At 31.7% G+C, this 27,165-nt stretch overlaps 1 protein-coding gene across 1 annotated transcript in view; it reads left to right on the top strand.

Moving 5' to 3' along the window:
• Positions 1-1,273: 1,273 nt before the first annotated feature.
• The window catches only part of LOC142236250 (homeobox protein caupolican-like), a 59,351-nt gene continuing 33,459 nt past the window's right edge, over positions 1,274-27,165 (top strand). Inside the window, exon 1 of the mRNA XM_075307520.1 lies at positions 1,274-2,599. Coding sequence (XP_075163635.1) covers positions 2,549-2,599 — 51 coding nt within the window. The 5' untranslated portion in view covers positions 1,274-2,548. The remainder of the gene's footprint in view (positions 2,600-27,165) is intronic.

Here is a 27,165-nt window from a genome sequence, read left to right on the forward strand (position 1 = left end):
AAGCATAAAGGCAGGTCTTAAGCTTTACTTGAACTTTATTGCTTCTATTTTTGTTAAGAAAGAGTAAATATTTTCCTTGTTAGAGCCATCGATGTGAAAAGCTTAAGTCAACAACATTCAAAAGTAGGCGTGTTCCAAAAAAATAAAAACAGTAAAAACAATAGTTACAAAATTAAACCACACCTGGTAAGAAAGTAAAAAAGAAATAACATAAATGAGACTTTGCTATCGCTTTTGCTTTTGTTTTTATTTGGGCAAGAGAGACAAAACTTCAAAAGACCTTTGAAAAAACAAAAACAAAAGGTGTGAATATAAACCAAAACCCAAGGAAATAGTTTTTACATCTACTATTGCAGTTACAATAGTCTTTTTGTACTCACACTTGCACACATTAATCACAACTTGGGCTAGGATAGGCTAGACAAAAAAAAGCTAACATAACACTAACCCATCCCTTCATAATAAGGCCTATACCACTCCTCTTATTTATTGCACAAGAATTGCAACAAACACTTTATGGTGAAAGGGAATGGAAGAAACCCAACAAGTCAAAAAAAAAGCCATCATGAATAAAATTTCCATTCCCTGGAAAGAAGAGAAGGTGCATTATAAGCATTTCCCCTTAAAATTGGGAGAATTCCAGATTTTTTCCATTCGTAACTAAATGGCTGAAAACACGAATACTCTCTTTTACCTTATGCAACGAGAAATAAAGACACCACCCACCCATACAGAGTTCTCTAAACAGAGAGAAAGAGAGTGAGTGGTCGCTGAAAAGTAACGAATAAAAGATTCCCATACCTTTATAAGTAAACTAACGAATAACGAATTTTGCGAACGAGTAAACACTGGCGCAGACAGACATTTTTTAAATTGGTAATGACTCCACCCCCCTCCAATCAACCGCTAGGTATATGAAAAAAAGTCCAAAAACATAAGTGAACTCTATGGCGCTCTCTCTCTCTCGGTGGTAATATAGGTTTAAAAAGTGAGACAGTAATATTTGTTGTTATTGAAGTTTGGTAATGGTGCTGTCCCTTTTACACTAATGCTATTAAGATGTTTGGATTTCTTTTTTGTTTTTGTAAAATGTTTTTATTTCAATCGTTTGCCACTACCAACTACACAAACAATATAACCGTACTCACCCATACACAAACCCTCTTTTATACCCAACCATAGCAAATGCAAGGTTTTGTTATATTCAACACACATTTTTTGTGGCCAATGTTCGGTATACAACCAGTTTGTGTTCGACCGTGGATAAGTACGCATCGGTAGTTTGTGACGAGGCTTTAATACACGGCATAAGCCAAGAATAAATAAAATTAAGAAAATCAGCTGCAATATTAAAAAATCTCGTGAACTAATACCGATTGAAAAAAAAAGAAAATAAAATAAATTTAGAAAAACAAGAAAATAAATTGAAAATCACAGAAAGATATTAATATGGTTGAAAATAATTCAAAACTAAATATTCATAAAAGTTAAAAACAAATCTAGAAAATACTAAAATGGACTTCGTAGAACAATAAATAAAAAAAGCTTTTTGACAGATTTAAAATTACCACTAATATTCCAATTATAAACAAATTAAATCATTCGCCACAATATTTATTGTATGGCAAATTGCTTGAATCATCCATTACAAACTCTATGGGATTAGTGGAAGAACTTTACACTCATTCAAAATAACCGTTACGGTTGTGACAACAATTTGGTTTGTCCTTGCCAACATATCGATTATCATCAACCAAAATAAAAGAGGTCCCAAACAAAAAAGTATCCCGTCGCTATAACCAAACAAATTTGCAACCCACTTCATGGGACAAGAGCAAAAACAAAAAACACAAAAATATTCAAAAGCTACTGAACACTGGAGCCTTGATTTGATTCGCCTTCTTCACCAACTCGGCTAGAATATACAACAGTTATAGACCAACAACCAACAGAAAGTATTCAGTGTTCGTCGAGTGTGTAACGGATTCCGGTGATCCTGTAGCAACAGCAGCAATCACATTGTTGTCGACATTTTTTTAACGGAGTTCTTTGTTCGTTTTTTGGCACATCTTCGTATTTGTGTGTTTAGTGTGTATTCGTCTTTTTTGTGGATATTTGGTTATGTTGCCGGTTGTTTGAAATTTCCGTTAAGAAGAGGACAAAAAAAAAACAACAGCGCTTATCAGCATCAAATTTTTCGTAGTCACCAACTCAGTTTGACATCAACAAAAGGACTCGAAAAGATCCCAAAGTATCTTTTGTCCATGATATGGGGGATTTTTTTTTTTGATAAAAAAGGATTGACAAAATTATAGAAAAAACATAAAAAACTTTTGTTGACATTTATGCGGTATAAAATTGTTTCTGGTGTACTCTTCAAATTAGTGTTCTCCATTTGTTTTTAATAGAACAAAACCAAATGAAAAAGGATTTGAATAAAGGCCCTTAAAATTTCTAACAAGAAACCTGTTTTTGTTGTTGTAAAAGTGACAGCTACAACAAAAAATCAAGAAACAACAAGAAAATAACAGTGAATTTTACGACAAATATGGCGGCTTATACACAATTTGGATACGGCACTTATCCGTCGGCTAATCAGGTAAGTTTCAATGAATGGATTTTTTGCAAAATTCAAAAAAAGAAAACAGAAAAGGAAAGTAATGGAAAGAAAAAGCAAAATAAAGAAAGTGATAAAATGAGCCTACTTTCACAACAGCTCAATTAGTGCGATTCAGTAATGTAGTACAGATTTAGTAGAAAGGAACATTGACAAAATTTTGACCTAATATGAAAAATTAGATAACATTAATTGTGGACGTAAATTTACACAATATTTAGGGCAAAAGAAAGTTTATGATATTTGCTTTTAAATTTAGGAAACTCATTTTGAAAAATGGATATTTTCGCTAGACATATGGTATGTCTTTGAAGTAAAGAAATTTGCCTTGACATAAAGATGAATATTTTCTTTTCAATACCTTAATCTTCATGTCCAATAAGCTAATATGAAAGTTGTAGTAATACACTGAAAAAACAGTGAACCCACCAAGAAGAAAAATTTCGGTTAATTTAAGTAAAATTTTGAATATTTTTAGAAAATTTTAACTAAACAGTATAACAAACGCTGGCATCACGCGGATGTCATAAAAATAAGTAAATATTTTTCGACAAATTCAAGAAAATTTATTAGACATAATTAAGTTTTTTTCACTTGTTAAAGAAAATTTTGTAGTTTGAAGGAAAAATTGGAGTTCAAAATTGAAAGAATGTCTTTAGTGACATACGAAGTTCATGATGAACGTATTTATAGTAAAATTTACAAATTTAAAGAAATATTGAACTATATTGTGGAAGACATGAATTTAGTTAATCTTTATCCGTTATTTGTTTTAGTTAATTTAACTAACGTACACAAAAAATTATTAGAGTAGAGGAAACTTTCTTCAAACATAATAATTCCATGAACTAAACGAAAGTTAAATTGGCTTTAGTGAAATAGAGAGTTCACTTTTTTTTTGAGTGTATAAAGAAAATATTTTTAGTTTAAAGAAATATTTTCTAAACTAACCGAGATCTTTATTTTTTAGATAAAAAACATATCTTATAATAACCTGTTCCACAGTGTGGAGCTGGGTATAAATACTTCAACTATAGAGTAATATAATTTAGATTCTTTATAGATATTTAGAAAACACCTGGACATGTGTTATAAAAGAGATTTTTATAGTGACACGTCTTAGGTCGGAATTGCTTTGATAATATATAAATAAAAAATAATTTCCGTAACAAGTTATTAGAATAACACTTTCTGACTTTTAACTACCATTTACCAATTTCTTCCTTCTCCTAAACATCAGATTAAAATAAAAATTAACAAAAAAAAAAAAAATAAAAAAATCATTGATGCCAAATTATTGCCATATTAGATGATGGTCGTCCTTATAAAAAATATATGTGAACCAAAATTTAATTAATGTTATTTTAACAATAGATAATCAACTCATCAGTGCAAGTCGCGCCGATGTTGACAGATTATATTTTGATAAAGTGACGCTTTTTTGATTCACAATAGCAATTTATTGTGACTAATTTATTGAAAAACATGAAAATCAAAGTGGTACAGTGTTATAAATAATGGCAGCAGTAAATATGTATTACTATTTGAGCATTTCATACATTAAACATGCAAGATTTCACTTCTTTTCTGTGATTGTTTTTAAACATCTGATGACAGTGTTGCATATTTATGGATATGTCCTGGATAAACGAGTAGTCTGTTTTCTTTTAGTCCTTCACGGCTTAGAGTATTCAGTGCTAAAAGAAACCAGTCCAATTATCATTTCTGTAATTGAGGACATTTCAATCAAAAACTTAATTGGATTAAATAATTTCGTGAATGAATCAGAAAAAAAATTTTTGTGTTAAGATTTATATTGAGGATTTTGCATCTTTAGTTGATTTTTTTTTACATTAAAAAAAGAACCGTTTTTACTTTGAAATATGGCTTATAATTTGAATTTTTATACTGACATTCATTTATATGTGAAGAGCTTTATGAATATATCGCAAAAAGACAATTAAAAATTTCAATAAATTGGATCTATATCTAATTTTTATTTTATAGAGCCTGCACTAAAAAAATAAATATTGACCTAATTGAAATATTAAGTAACCTTAATTTTATGACAGCAAAAACAATATTAAAGACAAATTTCTTTAAAATGAAATTTTAATTAATAGAATTTTCATAATATTTGCATTAAATTTAGCACACTATTTTTGAAATTTACGTCACTCCGTAAAATTCGTATGGCTTTGAAGTAAGTTGAAGTTTTATTAAATCTTTAAATTATTATGTTGAGTCTTTGGATTAAAGTTAAAAAAAGTTTCTAATTAAGTCCAAGACTTGTTTTGAAGATTTTACATATTTGGTTTAAAGTCGTTTTTGAGATTTAAGAAAAACTGTTTACTTTGAAGTATCTGCTACAATTTGGGTTTTAAAGCTGGTATTAATTTCTACGAGAAAAGCTTTATTAATATAATGCAAAAAGAGAACAAAAACTCCATAATAAACTTCTGTAACGCAATTTCAATTTTATGTAGTCAAGAGGTAAAAAATAGATAACTATCTAAAAAATATCTTTATTTCAAAGAAGCGGCATATTTGAAAACATCACCAAAAACTTTTACAGAAGGTGAAGATCTGTGGATCGAAGTAAAGTGTGGTTCTAAAACTAGATAACGGACTCTTAGACTAAAAATGACTCAAGACTTTATTTGGAGTCGATTGAGATTGTCCCTACCATTTCTGATAAATATATTTTCTAGTAGAACAGGCCCAATAAAATTTTCTTTATATCTGGTATGTCTCAAAAATATTATGAATTAAATTAAATTTTAATTTTCGTACAAATAAGTTCACTTCTAACTAAAGTAGAATAAACTTTTCCTACACTTCTCAAAATAAGTAAGAATGAACTACGGCGTGTATAATGATTTAGCGCCAATGATTTTTTCTTTACGTTTAGTTCATTTTTGCTTTTTTTAGAAGGAAAAATTTCGTAAATGCCCTGAAAAAAATATTGTCGTAAGGTCAAAGATTTTATGTCTTTAAAATACGAATGCAAATTTTCGTAAATGTACTGAAAAAATATTGTCGTAATGTCAAAGATTTTATGTCTTTAAAATACGAATGCAAATTTTGCGTAGCATAGAAGACGCATTTCTCTAATATAAAGTGTTTTTCCTCGTCCAAAAGTCGATAAACTTTTCAATGAAGTTGTATTGTCCTTATAATTAAGTGATTTGACTTAAAACGGGGATCATAACATGAAAGAAAAAATTTTTGGGCTAAGGTCCACTTGACTTAATAATTCAGAAAAATTATTTAAATATAATGAAATTGTCTTTAACCCTGGAAAGTCATCCTTATTTTTTGTACACTAACGTCATCCTTCGTCATTTTGACTACGGCTTTTTGCAAAACGCAATAATTTGCATCGTGAGCAAAAATGAGAACCAAAATTGAGTTAATTTCCTTATTCAATTTGTTTTTAATTAGTATGAGACAAAAATTCATGAAATTGTTGTTTTGGTATAACTTAAATTTTTCATTTCCCAATCGACCAAAATGCATTTTAAATCGAAAATGAAATTATGCGTCGTCATTTTGACGAAGGATGACGGTCCAGGGTTAAATTTGTTGTCTTTTTGCATCTTGACTACAAAGCAAAAAATCGTTCAAATATAGGACTTGTTTTTAACACTTTATTTCAAAGACGTTTTTTACTTACTTATAACATATTGTATAATTTCCACTGGAAGTCGAGTCTTAATTTGAAAAATAAAGTTGTATGAAAAAAAAGCCGAAAAAGCGAAAAATTAAAATTTGCTTCCTAGAAGCAAGTACACGAAACCCAAATTTAAAAGAGAATTGTCATAAAAGTATCCTTACTTGTTCTCTGCGCTTCTTTGGCTCGGAATCAATACCAACATTTTTAAAGTGAAGACAAAATCATTGGAACCTGGCATGCTTTTTTTCAGTGTGGTGTTAAAAAATGCAAAAATATCATTATTTTAACAACGCATTGTGGAAATCTCAAAAACTGTCTAGAGTTTACTTATTTTATATTTATGAAAGAAGACGTATAGAGAATTTCGCATAAAATATTTCATTTTAATAATAACATTATTTACATTAATATATTTACGGAGAAGATATTTGATCAAAAGTTTTTTCTATCTGTGTACCTTCACATTCATTATACAAACCTCAAGCATTCATAGATTCATCAACCCGTACAAACACTTGCAGTTTTATGCCACCTCTATCAACCCACTCCACATTGTCTCAGAGACTCACACACATTTGTATTCTCATTTAAATTTATGTTAAAATGTCTTCTGTTGTTCATACATAAAGCCATGCACACTCTCTCACACCATTCGATTCGGTGGCTCACATTCATATGGGGCATTTGTGTTCTATTATGAGACAAAGCAAAAGTGAGAGAATATTCCATTACTTGGCTAGTGCAAAGAAGAAATCATCATCTGCCCACCCACCTCCGAGTTGCCCACAGAAAGTAATTATACATAAAATCAGTTTAAAACGCAGACATTTTACAAAACATGGTCGGTCACAAAAGGATATTCAGGCTAAAATTCAAGTGGCCAAGAGGTTCGAGAATAACTTTGAGTACTCACATACATACACAAAGGCAGCCAGACAGCAGGCCACTCTTTATGTTACGTATGTGCAAGCGAATGTATGGTAGTAGATAATACTAACAACACTGTTAGCATTTATTATAATGGCTGTTTTATATTGGGGATATTGTAAGGTATAAAGACGTTTTGTATTGTTATTCTTGCTCACAATGTACAAAGGATTTCATGTGCGGTTGGGGGGGGGTGGGGTAGAATTCTCCCTATTTCCTTTTGTTACCTCAAAATGTAATAGCCTAAATTAAGCAACATTTCCTTTATGCATAAATAATTCAAAGATTAGGCAGCTAGCCAAACACCCGCCCTCATGCTCTCCTTTTGGGCTATTATTTGAAATTTAAGTTGATGGTCTTTAAGAATATCAAGAGAAATGTGTGTTTTGGACCCATAAAGGAATAAGCAAATTTTATTTCTTCATAAAATTTTAAAATAAAAGAACATTCTTCGATGGTTTAGTTACGTCTATGGTATAATCCCCATGTAAAGCTTTCCATGTTGTGGTTGGTTTGTTGTCAGCGGCATATCTGTGGATAGTGATATTAGTTAAACGACCAATCAAATAAAAATATTTCTTGGAATTTTCTCCAACTAAATCTAGTTAATGATGGAAATAGAGGGAGTATTTCTTCAGTGATTGTTGGTGTTTTGTTTTTTAAGCGGTTTTAGATCAAAGAGCAATTAGTTGGAAGAGAACTCAAGTGAAAATGTATTGAGCAAAAAAACATTATTATATATGAAATGTTCAACGGAAATAGCCACGCTTTAGGTAAATATGTATTTATAAAGCACAAAGTGGTAAAGGGTAAAGAGTTGAAAATTGATTTTTTTTATAGGCTGTTGAACATATAGCTAAGAAAAATAAATCTGGTATGCAAATAAAAATTATGTGTTGAGTAATATACTTCTAAACTAAAGTACCATAAATGAAATACAATTGAGGATTCTCCCGATATAGGGGCCCACAAAGAAGGCACAAATAAGATGGAAAAATACCATTTTCGTCCAGTGCAAAAAAGCTTGACTGCTTCCAAGCAGATTGTCTTTACATTAATGTGTTTGGTATTGATTCCGAACCAAAAAAGCGTGAATTGCATTTAAGACGCAATTCTCTTTTAAATTTATGTTTTACGTACTTGATTGCAGGATAGGAAAACTTATTCCAACGAAAAGTATTCGCTCGAATTCGAATGAATTTGAAGTTCATAAATTGATGATCTAAACAGAGTATTTCCAAAATTTTCAAATTTTTACAATGTATATTTGCTTTTTTTGTTTTTGTATGCACTCAAAAAACAGTGAACCCACCACACCAAAAGAATTCTCTTCGTTAATTTTACGAAGAATTCTTCATTAATTATTCTTCGTGAATTCTTCATTAAAATAACGAAATTTTCATTCATTTTCGTAAATATTACGAAGAACATTTTACGAATATACGAAACGTCTACAAAATATTCTACATTAATTTTTCTTCGTGAAAAGTTCGTACTTTTAATTTAACGAAACTTTCTTGAAATTTCGTGACTTTTGTGAAGAAGCTTTTGCGGAGATTTTACGAAACATTCTGCGTTAAACTTTCTTCATAAAAAGTACGAAACATTTTCTTTGAAATAACGAATAAATTTCATTGAAGTTGTAAAATTTCCGTTCGTGACACAAAATTGTCTTCGATAATGTACTTGAGTGTATTCATTTATTCAATTTTTGAATGCATGTCTATGCTAGTTCTCATTTGGGTGACAGCATGCTATGAATAAAAGTGAAGTAATCAAATTTCAAATGCTTAATATGTAAAACTTGTTACTACAACCAAATGCACTTTGGACTATAATTTTTTTTCTAAAAGTTCGAACATTTTTCACAAAAAGTACGAAAGTTTTTCATAAAATGTACGAAATTGTTTCATTAAGAGTACGTAACTATTTCATTGAAAGTATGAAAAATGTTGGTAAAAAGTACAAAACAGTTTCATAAAATGAACGAAATTGTTTCATAAAAAGTACGAATTTGTTTCTTACAAATTACAACAAATTTGTAAGAACTTTTCTTCGTAAAAAGAAAGAAATATTTCGTACTTTAAATGAAAAGTTGCTTTGTTTGTAAAACAATGAAAAATGTCGTACTTTTAACGAAATTTTTTCGTTCTTTTTACGAAGAAAATTCTTTCGGTGCAGGAAGAAAAATGTTGGTTATTTTTTCAAAAGTGTTTACTAACCTGCATTCAAAACGCATAGGTCATGCCGGTTTCACAAAAATAAGTAAATATCTGTATGCTTCATATGTGTATACACAGAAAAAAATTGAAGTAAATCGTATTAAAAACTTTAAGATTAATTAAATTTATTTTAGTAATAAATATAAATTAATTTTTGGCATCAGTTTTGCAACTGACTTTTTTGTGTAATTTTTTACCCTTGTTTTAGTTAATTTCACCAACGTACGCAAACAAATATTTCAGTCAAGGAAACTTTCTCAAAACATAATAATTCTATGAACGAGAATATAATCAAATTGGTTTTAGTGCTATATAGGGTTCACTTTTTTTTTTTGAGTGTCCATAACCAAAATCAATTTTATTTCGTTTGGAAAAATATTGTCTTTATAATATAGTGTTGAAACACATTTTTGAAGACACAAAAATACAACAAAGTTATAGACTATATCATTAATTTTGAAGATTTTTTCAGAATTATTAAAGACTAATTGGCCTTCGTGAAACAAACTTTTCTTTCATATAAAGATACCAATTTTTAAGTCGTATCACTTAACTATAAGGACAAAGCAACTCCATTGAAAAGTTTATCAACTTTAAGACAAGGTTAGGCTAGGTTAGGTGGCAGCCCGATATATCAGGCTCACTTAGACACTTAAGCTCAATGCCGAGTCCGAACGGCGTTCCATATTGCAGTGAAACCACTTAGAGAAGTTTTTAAACCAGAAATATCAGAAATATCACCAGCATTACTGAGGTGGGATAATCCACCGCTGAAAAACTTTTTGGTGTTCGGTCGTAGCAGGAATCGAACCCACGACCTTGTGTATGCAAGGCGGGCATGCTAACCATTGCACCACGGTGGCTCCCAACTTTTAGACAAGAAAAACACTTTATATAAGAAAAATGCAGCTTCTACACACAAAAAAAATTTCCGATTCAATCACGAAATTAATGGATCCAATTAATTTTTTTAATCGAAATGTCTTCAATCACAGGAATGATAGTATCAATTAAAAAATTAATTGATACAATTAAAAAATTAATTTTTGTGATTGATTTTTGATTGAATATTGAATATTTTTAAAACTCAATTAAAATTTTAATTGGAAATTTTTTCGTGAAATATTTTTCTGTGTATGCTAGCAAAAAAAAAACGCATTCGTATATCGACAAGAAATCTTTGGATTCACAACAATATATTTTTTTAGTGGAGTTATAACATAAAAGTAAATAGTTAATGCTATTTTTTCTCTGCACGCATATACAGTTTTTTTCTTATCACGCATATACACCTCTCTATAGAATCATTTCGAAACCATCCAAATTGGCATGGAATGCACAATATGTATTATGATGCAGTTACTATCTATTTTTCCATTAAAGTGAGTTGTACTAGAAATATTCATATGGTTTTATTGGTGAATTTACACAAACGTCTTAACACCCGCTAACAGCATCGAAACTGTAACGGGCTTTTGCTGGTATTTTTTGCAGGGTAAAACATTCGCATAGTAATAACCGAGCCAACATTGATGAAGGCATGGAAAAACTCTTCGAAGCTGTCACTTTACGGTTATTAATTTTATGATTTATGTTTTAAAGCACGATCTTGCTCGCATAGAAATATTTTCTGAAAATCATTGAAGCTCCTTGTTATTTGTATGTGTGTTTTTTTTTTTTTTTTTGCTATGGGCTATCTTTGTTTTAGGCAATATGTAGTAAATGGGCCACAGAGGTGAGATAACCAGAATTGAGTATAAATTTCGAGTTGAGATGAATGAAAAGCGAAAGGTGAAAAATAGAACATTTTGAGATATACATGGGACGGACATCTCTTTTAGATGGTAAAAAGAAAGAACAGAAATTTTCCAAAAGAAAACTTATGCTTACATCATATTTAATTGAAAAATTAATGGATTCAATTAGTTTTGTAATAAAAACAAAAACAATTACAAAAATCTGATAGAATTAAGAAACAAAAAAAATATTGTTTGATTCAATTAATATTTTTCCTCTATATTGAACTAACCACACTCAAAAAACAGTGAACGCTCCAGAAGGAAAATGTAGGTACATTTTTGAAAATTTTAACTAAACTGTATTACAAACTCAGATGTCACGCTGATTTCAAAAAAATATGTAAATATTTTTCGAGAAATTTTACAAAAATTATTAAACATAATTATTTGTTTTCATGTGTTAAAAAACATTTCGAATTTTGAAGGAAAAATTTGGTATTCAAACTAGCAAAAATATCTTTAGTATCATATGAAGTTCACGATGGGCGCATTATTGGTAAAATTTACAAATTTTAAGAAATTCTAACCTATTTTGTAGGAGACACGAATTTATTAAATCCTTATGCTTCATTTGTGTACTATTCACCACCCCCCTCCCCCCCCCCTTATTTACTTCATTTAACTAACGTACACTACAAATTTTTAAAGTCAAGAAAATGTTCTCCAAAAATATAATTATTCCATGAACAAACAAAGAATGAAATTGGCTTACTTCCCAAAATGCCCTAGGTGTAAAACTCCATCGTACTGAGATCCGCAGATTCTGGTGAGGTAGAAATGAAGCGAAGAACTACCATTCTTGTTCGTACTAATTGCTATGGTGCTGAGCCTTGTTGAAATGCCCTCCGCGTGAGTTCGAAATGTTTGTCTTCAATACTGCCCTTAGGACTTTTTACCAATAATTTTAGGCATTTTTATACCCTCCACCATAGGATGGGGTGTATATTAACTTTGTCATTCCGTTTGTAACACATCGAAATATAGCTCTAAGACCCCATAAAGTATATATATTCTGGGTCGTGGTGAAATTCTGAGTCGATCTAAGCATGTCTGTCAATCTGTTGACATCACGCTAACTTCCGAACTAAACAAATTATCGACTTGAAACTTGGCATAAGTAGTTGTTATTGATGTTGGTCGGATGGTATTACAAATGGGCCATATCGGACCAATTTTAAGTATAGTCTCCATATAAACGGACCCAAAGATTTGGTTTGCGGAGCCTCTAAAAGAAGCAAATTTCATCCGATCCGGTTGAAATTTGGTACGTAGTGTTAGTATATGGTTTCTAACAACCATGCAAAAATTGGTCCATATCGGTCCATAATTATATATAGCCCTCATATAAATCGATCCCCAGATTTGACTTGCGGAACCTCTTGGAGGAGCAAAATTCATCCCATTCGGTTGAAATTTGGTACGTTGTGTTAGTACATGGTTTCTAACAACCATGCAAAAATTGGTGCATATCGGTCCATAATTATATATAGCCTCCATATAAACTGATAGCCGATCGCCAATCACACATAAATTGGTCCATATCGCCAAAAATAATCTACCAAAATTTTATTTCTATAGAAAATTTTGTCAAAATTTTATTTCAATAGAAAATTTTGTCAAAATTTTATTTCTATAGCAATTTTTGTCTATCTGAATTATATACGTATTTAATCGGCTTTTTTCTGTTTAACATATACCCCGTAAGGACTAACTTACAATTTAGAAGACGGTGTTAAGAAGTTTTATGATTCCTTGCCATCGGCAAGTGTTACCGCAGCCCAAGTAATTCGATTGTGAATGACAGTCTTTAGTAGAAGTTTCTACGCAATCCATGGTGAAGGGCACATAAGATTCCTCCTGGCCGATCTTACGGCCATATATACTTTTTTTCGATTATTGGCGATTAATACGAGCGGGGATCGACCATCTGCTGTTAGGGCGGCCCATGTCATTGCCATCGGCAATGTTTGAGTTCTATGCCCAATCGAAGCTGCACAAGTTTTGCTTACCTTTTGGCACACTAATCATTTTTGAATTGCTTCTAATCGGAGAAAAATTCGGTAACTGGCCACTTTTGTGCGCATCATCTCTGTGGATCTTTCCAGTCTAACTTGATCTCTTTGGGTCTTTTCAGTCAATGAGCTATTGAACTTCTGGGAACTTCAACACAAATAGAAAAAATACGTTCCAAAATCGTGAACGAATGGTTACAAAATTAAACGGAAACGTTCACAAAAAATCAAAACGTAATGTTCACAATTTCTTCGCCATGAAAAGTCTTAAAATGTGATGGGAACTCCGTTGGTGGTGCAATGTACTAAGGCTATTATTAAGGCGTATGGAGCAGACAATCCAGGTTTGAGTCACGATAACGGATTTTGTTTTATAAATTCGTAACCATTACTTTGTCAGATCATGAGCGCTGGTTATTGGCTTTTTCTATGGGTGAATGGTTTTGTCCAAGCTCATTTTTCAATATGTGCTGCATCCGTTCTGGCTATATATTCAGCTCAAGAGCAAGTTTTCGACGTGGCATACGTTGAAATTTGGCCATCACTTTTCGGATCATTTCTGGTATTGTTGACGGATTTTTTCGTCCTCTTATTGGACGCGTTGTAACACTGCCCGTATTACGAGTAATGGGCAATGATATGAGAAACAAATAATGTGTTCACATTTAAATGCGGAGGGGTTCTTACAATAAGCATGTGTGGTTTCCAGCTTAATACAAAGCAATCACACTATCACGCTTAAATTCTATTACGAATAACTTTATTTCTGAATGCTATAGATCAAAATGCTTTTGTAAGCTTACAAACAATCGAATGAACTGCGACTGGAATAGATCTACCAGTTGTCAGACGAGCTGTTTAGAAATTATAGCAAGCTGAAGTTGGCTGCAATAAATATCAGCCACACTGTATATATGGAATTATAATTTAATATATGCTATATAACCTCTAAATCCAACATTTACAAGCCACAAAGTTTTACCTAAATCTCTAAAAACAAATGAACTCAGTTCCCTGTAGGAAGGAGTAAAAAGAAATCCCCACCACACAGAAGTAACGAAGTGCCAGTATGATTATGAATAACACACATATTCTCACATTGACCATTGTTGGCCATGGATGATAACAACAGGCTTGACTAAACATAACTCCCAGTAAATTCGTTTTTTTTTGTTTTTTTGTTTTTAAGGAAATAAAATTCGATTTCAGTTGGTAGCTAATATAGACTCCGTTGCTACTGCCGTAACTTCCAAACTCATTCTACCTACCATTCGATTTGGTTCATAATGCAAAACTTATGCGTCCTAAAGATGGGGATATGAATGTCCACTTTCCGTTTGCCTTAGTCAAAGGTATACGAGAACAGCAACAGCAGCTCCCTGTAGCATCCAACAACAGCCGTAGTAGCATCACCAGCAGTTGCAAGTAATTCAATTTATTGTTGGTTTTGTTGGAATTATCATCATACCATACATGTCATTGTTTTTTAATTGTTGTACTGGGTATTGTTTTTGGTGCGTTGGTTCATTCTTTCTTGGGTACGTAGTCAAAGGATTTTTACTTTTGTAGACTAGGAAGCAGTTCCATTGCAGTCATCTGCAGCGACAAAACTAAAGAAAAATAAAAGAAACAAGAGAAAAAAAAACTTTTGCATTAAAAATTCATAAATCAATTATGGAATGTGTGCATGAAAATATTATTAGTTTTGTTTTGGAACGTTTTTGCGTGGCATTTTATTGTTGGTGTATTCTTTTTTTCATTGATGCAGGCCCATTTTTTCGATTTTGTATTTAATTGCATGTGTAGGTTTGGTAGGATTGTTTTTTGGTGAATCGATATGAGGATGGTATGACAAATTTTGAGTTTCCAAAAGCAAATAGAGCAAAACGAGCTTCCAAAAAACAAATAGTTTGGATTGTCACTTCTTGGATCCTTTGCATTGCTTTAGAATTTGTGCCTTGGAAGTTCATTTGAATGAACAAATTTAAAAAACGACAAAAATTTTTTTTTTTGCAGAGATGGAGTATTATAACCTCCAAGATGTGTTAAGAGCAGGATTGGTCTATCGCAAACTGTGACTTTTGCGACATACGTTTACAACGGTATAATATGTATGTCGCAAAAGTCGTAAACCTAGTGTAGAAACCCTAATTTTGAATTAAAGAAATTGTGAATTCTTGGCATATATCATCATATGTCATTATCATTCGCTGCCTACACGGACGAAAAAGACTGTTTTTCATATGTTTGGGTGTAAAAATTATATGTTTGGAACTCAATTTTTTTAACACAATATTTTTAAGTGCAAGCATATAATGTTCATAAACTACACGCTCACAAAAAATCGCTTCTGTAACATATACTCCCAAACATATTTTGCTTCAAGCATATACATTTTTGGGTATTGCCCGAACATTTATATGTTTGATCTCTTCCAATATATAATATGTTTGAAAGCATATTGGTCTAAACAATATATATTTGGGTAGTCTAAGTTCCAAACATTTTGTATTTTTGCATCCAAATTCAATAATGTTGTCTTCCAAAAAACAATATGTTATTATGTGAACATATAATATGTTTGGAAGCATTTTGCACCCAAAAATATTATATGCTTAAAAAAAATTCTCCCTAACAATATTGTGCTCAAAATTTTATTTATTTATTTATATATTTACAATCATAATGAATTATGAAAATAAACAGGTAATATGGGTGCTAACAACATAGGTTTTCGACCTGAATGCTCAAAATTTTGTTTCTGCCCAATTGTATATTCCCCCACATCTTTCTCACTTCCACGAGATTTTTTAGTTCTTAGCACCTTTTTCTGTAATACAAACATTGTAGAAGAAATTATTCAATTGTATGATTTTTTTATTTTAATTTTACCTTTTGCCGGACGGGGATTCGAACAGCGGACCACACAGTTTGTAAGGATCAAAGAAGTAGCTGATCAATTGCCCAAGGAAAAATAAAATGTTAATTTTGTAATAACAAGCAACAACCACCAACTTAATTCAATATCGCTCCCTGTTAAATAGCGCTCCAAGCTACTAAACACATATATGTTTATAGGCTATTTCTAAATTAATATATGTTTGCATCCAAACATATTATATTTACAAACATTTTATGTCCCAAACATAATATGTTCTAACATATTAACATATATGTCCCAAACATGTTATGCTAGTTTATGAACATTATATGCTTGCACTCAAAAATATTGTGTTTAAAAATTTGTGTTCCAAACATATAATGTTTATAGCCAAACATATGAAAAACAGTGTTTTTCATCCGTGTAGCATAACATGTTTGGGACATATATGTTAATATGATAGAACATATTATGTTTGGGATATTAACATGTTTGTAAATATAATATGCTTGAATGCAAACATATATTAATTTAGAAATAGCCTATAAACATATATGTGTTTAGAAAGAGAGACCTAGAGAGTATGCTGCAAGTAAAATAATGGAAGTAACCAATTGGCGACTTAAATATATATATACACAAAGAAAATTTCATTATAATTTTTTTCTACCAGTGTATGCCTGAGGTGAAACATAATATGTTTTAACAATACAAACAATAATTTGTTTGGACCAATCCTGAAAATATATATGCTTGAAGCAAAATATGTTTGGGGCATATGTTACAGAAGCGATTTTTTTGAGGGTGTAGCTGAAGCGTCTGAAGCATTTGGAGTTTGCGTCGTTTTGCTACTTTTTCCACATTTACGACGTGTATGTGACGTTTACGACGTTTACAACTTTGCGACAGTCGCAAAGCTTAAAAACTTTGATACAGACCATCTCTGGTCGAGAACAAAACATGGAACCGTTTTTCCAATTTTTTATTTGGACAAGCATAAAATAAATTCCGAGGAGTATGTTACACGTTCCCTATGGAGGTGTGCACGTGACACGAACATTTTCGTGAGTCACACTAAGGGAAACGGCCTGAGTGTGCGTGAGCGTGATTCACGAAAATAATATCTTCGTGAGCGTGCGTGAGTAACGAATTACGGAAAAACACGCTCACGAAAATAATCACGCTTACGAACATAAAATGCTTAGGAGTTGAATTCATTTATCATTTTTGTGATATCCTAGGTGTTAAGAGTTTTATAACGCTCTCGATTTTAATCATACTCATGCTTTCAGTCAGGTTCTGTAGGTAAATTACTCATAAAATTATTCGTGAGTCACGACATTTTTCGTGAGTCATTTAAAAGATTTTCGTGCGTGAGTATGCGTGAGAACAAATTTTCTTTTCGTGAGCGTGCGTGAGTCCTACCAAAAAATATCGTGCGTGAGTGTGCGTGAATAAGATTTCTCCGTCGTGAGTGTGCGTGAGCGTGAGCAAAATATTACTCACGTGCACACCTCTAGTTCCCCATCGAAAAATGACATTGTTATCTTGACACATGATCATTCCTACTCTGCTTGTTTGGAACATTAATAGTTCTCTTGCTTACAATTTGAAAATTCGGATATGAAGGCTTCCCTTTCTATCAAGATTTCAAAAAAGTTAACTACCAAATATTCAAATAGAAATCACCTTCCGTGAAGATTTCCAAGCAAAAGCAGGAACCCAAGTTCAAATTTCTATACTTTGGGCTTAGAGAAGGGCCAAATTAAATGCAATATCGCATAATGAGTAGGGGAACAAAGGTCACAGTATGACTTTTCGGTTAATTGACATTTTATCAATCTAAGGAAAAGATCGCCTTTTGATATTTTTGATAATTGACTCACATCGAGTTTTGATGTTGGCTAATCGGATTTTAAAGGTAATATTTAAAATCGAATAAAAGGGGAAAATGGTGCGATTATTCCTATGACGATTCTTACAACCAAAGAAAAAATATTTTCCTTAGGAACGAATTTTAGACAAACGAAATTCGTTTATGTTATAAAGTATTTTCTTAAAAAACAACTAAACCCGAATTTGTGACCAGTGTTGCAACGATTTTATTTAATGTCTTTTATGTATTTCAATAGAAAATTTAGTTTGTCTAAAATTTCGTTCCTCACAAAGGAAAACTCTTCTTTCAGTGTATAAGAATGAACTACTTGACGGTTAATATGGTCTTATTTTGACGTCATATTTTCTTTTAGTATCTAGACGGAACGGAGAAAGCAATTATCGGTATTTCATTTGGATTTTCAAGACCAGTGTGATGGCACAGATGCCAAACTCGTTCTTATCAATGAGTGCTGCACGATTTTTTCGGAAAGCCTAGTCTATGTGTGACATCACTTGGAGATCTTTTAAAATGCTAGGCAAAATTATGCAGAAAAATCCTACTCTATTCTCTACCGAATTTTATGAACCTCACCTCTTAAGTCCTGACATCGTTCAACTCTTTGATTTCTTTTTACCAACCACAAGTGCCATTACTTTCCAGACAAACTCCCGTTTGTTTTTTGTGTGGTAGCCAAACTCAAGCAAACTACTGGACTTATTTCGTAATTTCAATGGAGGTTTAAAGTTAACTTTGGAGATTTTTTTTCCTCCACTGTCTTAAAGGATTTTTAATAAGGAGCCAAGTACTGAAAAAAACGAACCAACTTTTATTGGTGGCTCTGGCGTCTGGCCTTGTTATGAAAATAAGGACAAGCTTTCCAACAAAACAAAAGGAATTGATTTCTTCCAATACATGTGTGGTTGGTTATGTGTGGACACCAAGGCGGATGTCTTTTGCCACTTGGTCGTCGTGCGTATAAATTGGATGTATGAATGCTGTAGAACTCTCTCTGTATACTGGGCACGATAGTAGTGACAGACGACAGTAGTATTATGATTGCTGGAACTTTTAGTTACTCATGACCCATTCTTAGTTAGTTTTTGTTTGATGAAGAGCCGTTTGGCTTTCAACCGCCAATACTTTTTATTTCCTCTTTCACTTGCGCATGGGAGTCTGGGCTGTTTCAAATCGATGCGTTGCTGGTGGATGCCTGAGAATGCAAAAAATTCCATTTTGCTATGCAATGCGTGAAATATACGCTTGGGATGTCAAAGTATTTTCGGTTGGTGCAGTGTACCAGTACCACCACTGCATATGCATTGGTATGTCGATGTAGTTCTTTGGGTGCTGGTAATGGCACCATGTTTATTTGCTGACGCAAAGACGGCGATGGTGATATTTTTTTGTGGTGTTTATTGAATTTGCACAAATATTCATAATTAATATGATGTTGTTTGTGTGTTTTTTCATTCTAAAGAAAGAAAAATTAAAACTACATGAGACTATTAAAAAAAATACACATGCAGAAAATCATGTGTGCGACGAAAGTAAAGCGTTTTTGGTTTAACATCGAAATCTTTAGATGTGAATTTGAAATATTAAAGGGTGATTTGTTAAGAGCTTGATAACTTTTTTTTTTTAAAAAACGCATAAAATTTGCAAAATCTCATCGGTTCTTTATTTGAAACGTTAGATTGGTCCATGACATTTACTTTTTGAAGATAATTTCATTTAAATGTTGACCGCGGCTGCGTCTTAGGTGGTCCATTCGGAAAGTCCAATTTTGGGCAACTTTTTCGAGCATTTCGGCCGGAATAGCCCGAATTTCTTCGGAAATGTTGTCTTCCAAAGCTGGAATAGTTGCTGGCTTATTTCTGTAGACTTTAGACTTGACGTAGCCCCACAAAAAATAGTCTAAAGGCGTCAAATCGCATGATCTTGGTGGCCAACTTACCGGTCCATTTCTTGAGATGAATTGTTCTCCGAAGTTTTCCCTCAAAATGGCCATAGAATCGCGAGCTGTGTGGCATGTAGCGCCATCTTGTTGAAACCACATGTCAACCAAGTTCAGTTCTTCCATTTTTGGCAACAAAAAGTTTGTTAGCATCGAACGATAGCGATCGCCATTCACCGTAACGTTGCGTCCAACAGCATCTTTGAAAAAATACGGTCCAATGATTCCACCAGCGTACAAACCACACCAAACAGTGCATTTTTCGGGATGCATGGGCAGTTCTTGAACGGCTTCTAGTTGCTCTTCACTCCAAATGCGGCAATTTTGCTTATTTACATAGCCATTCAACCAGAAATGAGCCTCATCGCTGAACAAAATTTGTCGATAAAAAAGCGGATTTTCTGCCAACTTTTCTAGGGCCCATTCACTGAAAATTCGACGTTGTGGCTCGTTAGTAAGTCTATTCATGATGAAATGTCAAAGCATACTGAGCATCTTTCTCTTTGACACCATGTCTGAAATCCCACGTGATCTGTCAAATACTAATGCATGAAAATCCTAACCTCAAAAGAATCACCCTTTATATGCAAAGAAAGGAATATTGTCATAAGCATCACCCAGCACAAATATTTGGAAGTTCTTTCAAAGGCACAACTTTAAAAGCACTTCCACAAGATGCACTTCCAATGATGTTCTTTATTTTAACTACCCAGGAAGTTATTTTAAAGCAATTTTTTATAACTAGGTTTTTTATACCTTTTATGGGAATTTTTAACTTTTTTTGTTTCAAATAGGTTAAAAACAGAGTAAGAATTCATAAAATGGTACAAATCATTTAAATTTTGTCGAAAAAAATGCTAAATGCAATCTGAAAAAATTTTGAATTTTTGAAAAAATTTGAGGTCAAAGTTAGAATCCATTAAAAATTATAAAAATTTATAAAAAATTTTTATTTGACAAAATATCACAGAATTTTTTAATTTACACCCAAAACATTGAATTCGGATCACAACTAAAGAAGTGATGCAAATTCAGTGCACCGGCTGTTGAAATGGAGGACTTCCGTCCTATGACAAGCCCATGTTAAATTCATCGCTTCTGCGTCAATTTTGCACCACTTCCGGATCCAAAAAGAACATTTTCATTACTTTTTTGGCGACGCTTTTTTTGCTGGGCAAGATTGTCCTTATTATGAATTATAAATGCAATTGTACCATAACATGGAAGAGAAATTTCTGTTAAATTCACTGAAATTTAACCTTAAATCCATAACGCATAACAACCTAAAAAAAAGGTTTTTGAAGCCTTCGATTTACAGATTTTTCAATCTATTTAGTTTGGTTCCATATTGGGTGAAAAACAATCATTGGAAAGGTGTTATAAAATTGTTCTATCCCAGCAAAAAATACTTCAGCCGGAAGAGGTTAGTTGCGCATTTTGGTGTACAATAAAGTAGGCAGTGCATCCATACTGCATGAATCGGTGGCAATAACGTAAACGAGTAATCAAACTAGTTTATGATCATTCGTTTACGTTATTGCAACCAATAACGCCAACAATGCTATACTCATGATTAAATATATATATAACTTCTGAGCAATATTCCTATTAAAATGAGCACTTATATCAGCGCTATGTAGAAGCTGCTGTAAATTGGGACATCGCCCACAAAAATCAGCGCTGATTCGGTTGTTTTGTAAGCAGTTGGTACTGCCCCTCTCTCCCTTACAATCCTGCCGAAAAAGTGTTCAATTTTTTCTGGATACAGGCAGATATTCGTTTTTTTTTTATTGAATAGCAAAAAATTCTACAAAGTTGAGTTATCCGCTTTTATAATGAAATAGCTTCTGTACAAAACAAGTAAGGAAAGTCTAAAGTCGGGCGGGGCCGACTATATTATACCCTGCACCACTTTGTAGATCTAAATTTTCGATACCATATCACATCCGTCAAATGTGTTGGGTGCTACATATAAAGGTTTGTCCCAAATACATACTTTTAAATATCACTCGATTTGGACAGAATGTGATAGACTTTTACAAAATCTATAGACTCCAAATTTAAGTTGGCTAATGCACTAGGGTGGAACACAATTTTAGTAAAAAATAAATATGGGAAACTTTTAAATCTGAAGCAATTTTAAGTAAACTTCGCAAAAGTTTATTTATGATTTATCGCTCGATATATATGTATTAGTAGTTTAGGAAAATTAGAGTCATTTTTACAACTTTTCGACTAAGCAGTAGCGATTTAACAAGGAAAATGTTGGTATTTTGACCATTTTTGTCGAAATCAGAAAAACATATATATGGGAGCTATATCTAAATCTGAACCGATGTCAACCAAATTTGGCACGCATAGCTACAATGCTAATTCTACTCCCTGTGCAAAATTTCAACTAAATCGGAGTTAAAAATTGGCCTCTGTGGTCATATGACTGTAAATCGGGCGAAAGCTATATATAGGAGATATATCCAAATCTGAACCGATTTCAACCAAATTTGGAACGCGCTGTAACAATACTAATTTTACTCCCTATACAAAATTTCAACTAAATCGGAGCAAAAAATTGGCCTCTGTAGGCAAATTAGTGTAAATCGGTTGAAAGCTATATATGGGAGCTATATCTAAATCTGAACCGATTTGGATGATATTTTGCAAGTTTTTTGAGACTCATAAAATATTCGGATGTACGGAATTTGAGGAAGATCGGTTTATATACACGCCAATTATGACCAAATCGGTGAAAAATATATATGGCAGCTATATCTAAATCTGAACCGATTTTTTCCAAAATCAATAGGGATCGTCTTTGAGCCGAAACAGGACCCTATACCAAATTTTAGGACAATCGGACTAAAACTGCGAGCTGTACTTTGCACACAAAAATACATCAACAGACAGACAGACGGACATCGCTAAATCGACTCAGAATTTAATTCTAAGCCGATCCGTATACTAAAAGGTTGGTCTATGATTACTCCTTCTTGGCGTTACATACAAATGCACAAACTTATTATACCCTGTACCACAGTAGTGGTGAAGGGTATAAAAACAAATCTACACTCAAAAAAAAGGTGAACCCCCTATTTCACTAAAGCCAATTTAACTTAATTTTAGTGCATGGTATTATTATGCTTGGAGAAAGTTTCCTTTACTCTAATAATATTTTTACTCTAATATTAAATGATCTAAAAAACGGGGAAAATTATACACGAATGAAGCATAAAGATAAATTCGTACTTCTCACAAAATAGTTTATTATTTCTTTAAATTTCAAAATTTTACTACAAATGCGCCCATCTTGAAATTCGTATGGCACTAAAGACATTCTTGAACTTTGAATTCCAATTTTTTTTCTCTCAAACTACAAAATTTTCTAAACAAGTGAGAAAAATTAATTATGTCTAATAAATATTCTTGAATTTGTTGAAACAAGTCGACTTCTTTTCATGATATCGGCTTCATGTCAGCGTTTGTAATACCGTTCAGTTAACATTTTCTAAAACTAATCTAAATTTTCTAAAATTACCCAAAATGTTTCTTTCTGGTTGGTTGACAGTTTCAGTGTAATATCAAAGGTTCTGTCATTTACATTGTAGGACACACAATTTATACAACATTAAGGACAATTTTTTGTTAAATATAAAATTTTTAATTAACACAATTTAGGACACGAATCTTCAATGTTTTCATCCCACAGATAAAGTCCTACATCTTCGAAGTAAGGAAAATTTTCCTAAAGTAAAGTAAAAAAACATTTTTTATTAAAAAATCCCTTTAACTTAACTGAGATATTGGATTTTTGGATGTAAGGTAACAAAAGCGTAAATTACAGGCTTTTTGTTAGGATTTTTGAATTTTTTTTATTTATTTATTTACACAGCTAAAAGCCGGGACAAAATATAACTAACTAAAAAATTAAAAAAAAAAACTAAAAAGTTCAAAATGTCTTTTTTTTTGAAGAAGTCAAGAAGAGATATTGAATCTATAAAGTAAAGTAGTATAAGACTTATTTTGAGATAGCTTCAAACTTGATTTACAGTCACGATTGTTACAGTTGGCAGAATTCTACCAAAACTGGTAGATCTTTTACTGTTTCGTAGATTGCTAGAATTCTTACTAGGGGTGTGTGCGTGACTGAAATTTCACTCACGCACATTCACTAAACAAATTCACGCACGATACGTGTGGTAGGCAATCCCACTCACGCACATTCACGAAATGAAAACCAGTATTCATGCACGAACTACTTCTAAAGACTCACGCTCATGCACGATTCAAGATAATTTACGACAAATTCAAGGGACTCACGACATTTTCCAAACGGAAATCAGCAAAGGTAACAAAATTGAAAAATAGAATATATTTCGAGAGCAAAATTAATTCCAGTTAACATACGAGGATGAATTAAATATTGATTTTTTTGTGAGCGTGATTTTGCAGAAATTTTACTCACGCACATTCACGAACCGATTTTATTTCTCACGCACGGCATATTTATTTTAGTCCCATTAACGAACATTCAAGATTCCTCTCCAACTAAGACACTAAGTTACTCACTAAGTTTTATAGAAATATTTTGTTATGGAAATAAAATGTTGACAACATTTTCTATACACTCAAAAAAAGTGAACTCTCTATTTCACTAAAGCCAATTTAACTTTATTTTAGTTCATGGAATTATTATGTTTGGAGAAAGTTTCATTTACTCTAATAATTTTTTGCGTACGTTAGTCAAATGAACTAAAAAACGGGGAAAAAAATTATCCTCAAAAAGATTTACTAAATTCGCGCTTCCCACAAAATAGTTCATTATTTCTTTAAATTTGTAAATTTTACCAAAAATGCGTTCATCATGAACTTCGTATGTCACTAACTCCAAGTTTTCCCTTCAAACTACAAAATTTTCTTTGACAAGTGAAAAAAATTAATTATGCCTAGTAAATTTTCTTGTATTTGTCGAAAAATATTTACTTATTTTTGTGATATCGGCGACATGTCAGCGTTTGTAATACTGTTTAGTTAAAATTTTCTAAAAATATCCAAAATTTTCTAAAATTAACCAAAAATTTTCTTCCTGGTGGGTTCACTGTTTTTTCAGTGTAGAAATAAAATTTTTACAAAATTTTCTCTAGAAATAAAATGTTGACAAAATTTTCTATAGAAATAAAATTTTGACAAAATTTATTTATAAAAAGAAAATTTTGACAAAATTTCTACAATAGAAATAAAAGTGTGACAAAATTTTCTATAAAAATAAAATTTTGACAAAATTTTCTATAGAAATAAAAATTTGGAAAAATTTTCTATAGAAATAAAATTTTGGAAAAATTTTCTATAGAAATAAAATTTTGCAAAAATTTTCTATAGAAATAAAATTTTGCAAAATTTTTCTATTGAAATAAGGTTTTGCAATCATTTTCTATGGAAATAAATATCTGACAAAATTTGTTATAAAAATAAAATTGCAAAAATGTTCAATAGAAATAAAATTTTGCAAAAATATTCTATAGAAATAAAATTTTGACAACATTTTCTATAGAAATAAAATGTTGACAAAATTTTCTATAGAAATAAAATTTTGCAAAAATTTTCTATAGAAATAAAATTTTGCAAAAATTTTCTATAGAAATAAAATTTTTTCGTCTGTTCTCCGTTTGACATCACATATTTTTTATGGGTATACTCGTAAAGACAAAATCTTTGGGACCGGACAAGCTGTTTTTGCAGTGTACAGAAGCCATTCGAAAACGACACCAAACTCCAACTCCCCACTTAGATGGGATTGAGAGGCTGTAATCTATATACGTTGTCTATAATGGTGGACATTAAAAAGCATTTTTAAAAGCTTCTTTAACATCCAACGATCATTTCTCTAACTGTACGTTTTAGTAAATGAACATCAAATACCTGTTTGTATTTTTTCTCACACTTTGACAGATAATATAGGCGAAATAGTGCTTATTTTCCTAAGACCATTTGGTTATAATTCAAGAATCAAATTTTCAGAACAAACTCATATGGCTTTTCACACTGAAAAAACAGTGAACCCACCAGGAAGAAAACTTTCGGTTACTTTTAGAAAATTTTGAATATTTTTAGAAAATTTTAACTTAACAGTATTACAAACTGGCTGCCATCACGCCGATATCACAAAAATAAGTAAATATTTTTCGACAAATTCAAGAAAATTTATTAGACATAATTAATTTTTTTCACTTGTTAAAGAAAATTTTGTAGTTTGAAGGAAATAATTGGAGTTCAAAATTGCAAGAATGTCTTTAGTGACATAACATACGAACCCAGCAAAAAAATTTGGAAGTTCTTCCAAAGGCCCAACTTTAAAAGCACTTCCAGAAGATGCACTCCCAATGAAGTTCTTTATTTTAACTACCCAGGAAGTTATTTTAATTCAATTTTTTTATAACTTGTTTTTTTCATACTTTTAATGGGTAATTTAAAATTTTTGCACTTCAAATATGTTAAAAACAGAGTAAGAATTCATAAAATGATACAAATCATTTAAAGTTTGTCGAAAAAAAAAATGCTAAATCCAATCTGAAAAAATTGTGCATTTTTGAAAATATTTGAGGTCAAACGATTCCGACAAGCGTTAAATTATAAAATTATAAAAAAATTATAAAAATTATTTATTTGACAAAATATCACAGAATTTTTCAATTTACATACAAAACATTGAATTTGGATCACACCTAAAGAAGTGATGCAAATTCAGTGCAACGGCTGTTGAAATGGAGGACTTCCGTCCTATGACAAGCCTATGTTAAATTCATTTCTTCTGAGTCAATTTTGCACCACTTCCGGATCCAAAAAGAACATTTTCATTACTTTGTTTGGCGACGCTTTTTTTGCTGGGAAGTTCATGATAGGCGCATTTGTAGTAAAATTTACAAATTTAAAGAAATAATAAACTATTTTGTGAGAAATATTTCCCCCCCCCCCCCCCCCCCCCCGTTTTTTAGTTAATTTAATTAACGTATGCAAAAAGTTTTTAGAGTAAAGGAAACTTTCTCCAAACATAATAATTCCATGAACTAAAACAAAATTAAATTGGCTTTGGTGAAATAGAGAGTTCAAATTTTTTTGAGTGCATCTAATTGAGGTAGGTCCTCAACATTAAAATGTTTTTTAACACAAGTAAAAAACGAAAAATTAAAATTTTTAACATTCGCTT

Source organism: Haematobia irritans, chromosome 4 (assembly GCF_050003625.1).
Source record: "Haematobia irritans isolate KBUSLIRL chromosome 4, ASM5000362v1, whole genome shotgun sequence".
Lineage (NCBI taxonomy): Eukaryota > Metazoa > Arthropoda > Insecta > Diptera > Muscidae > Haematobia > Haematobia irritans.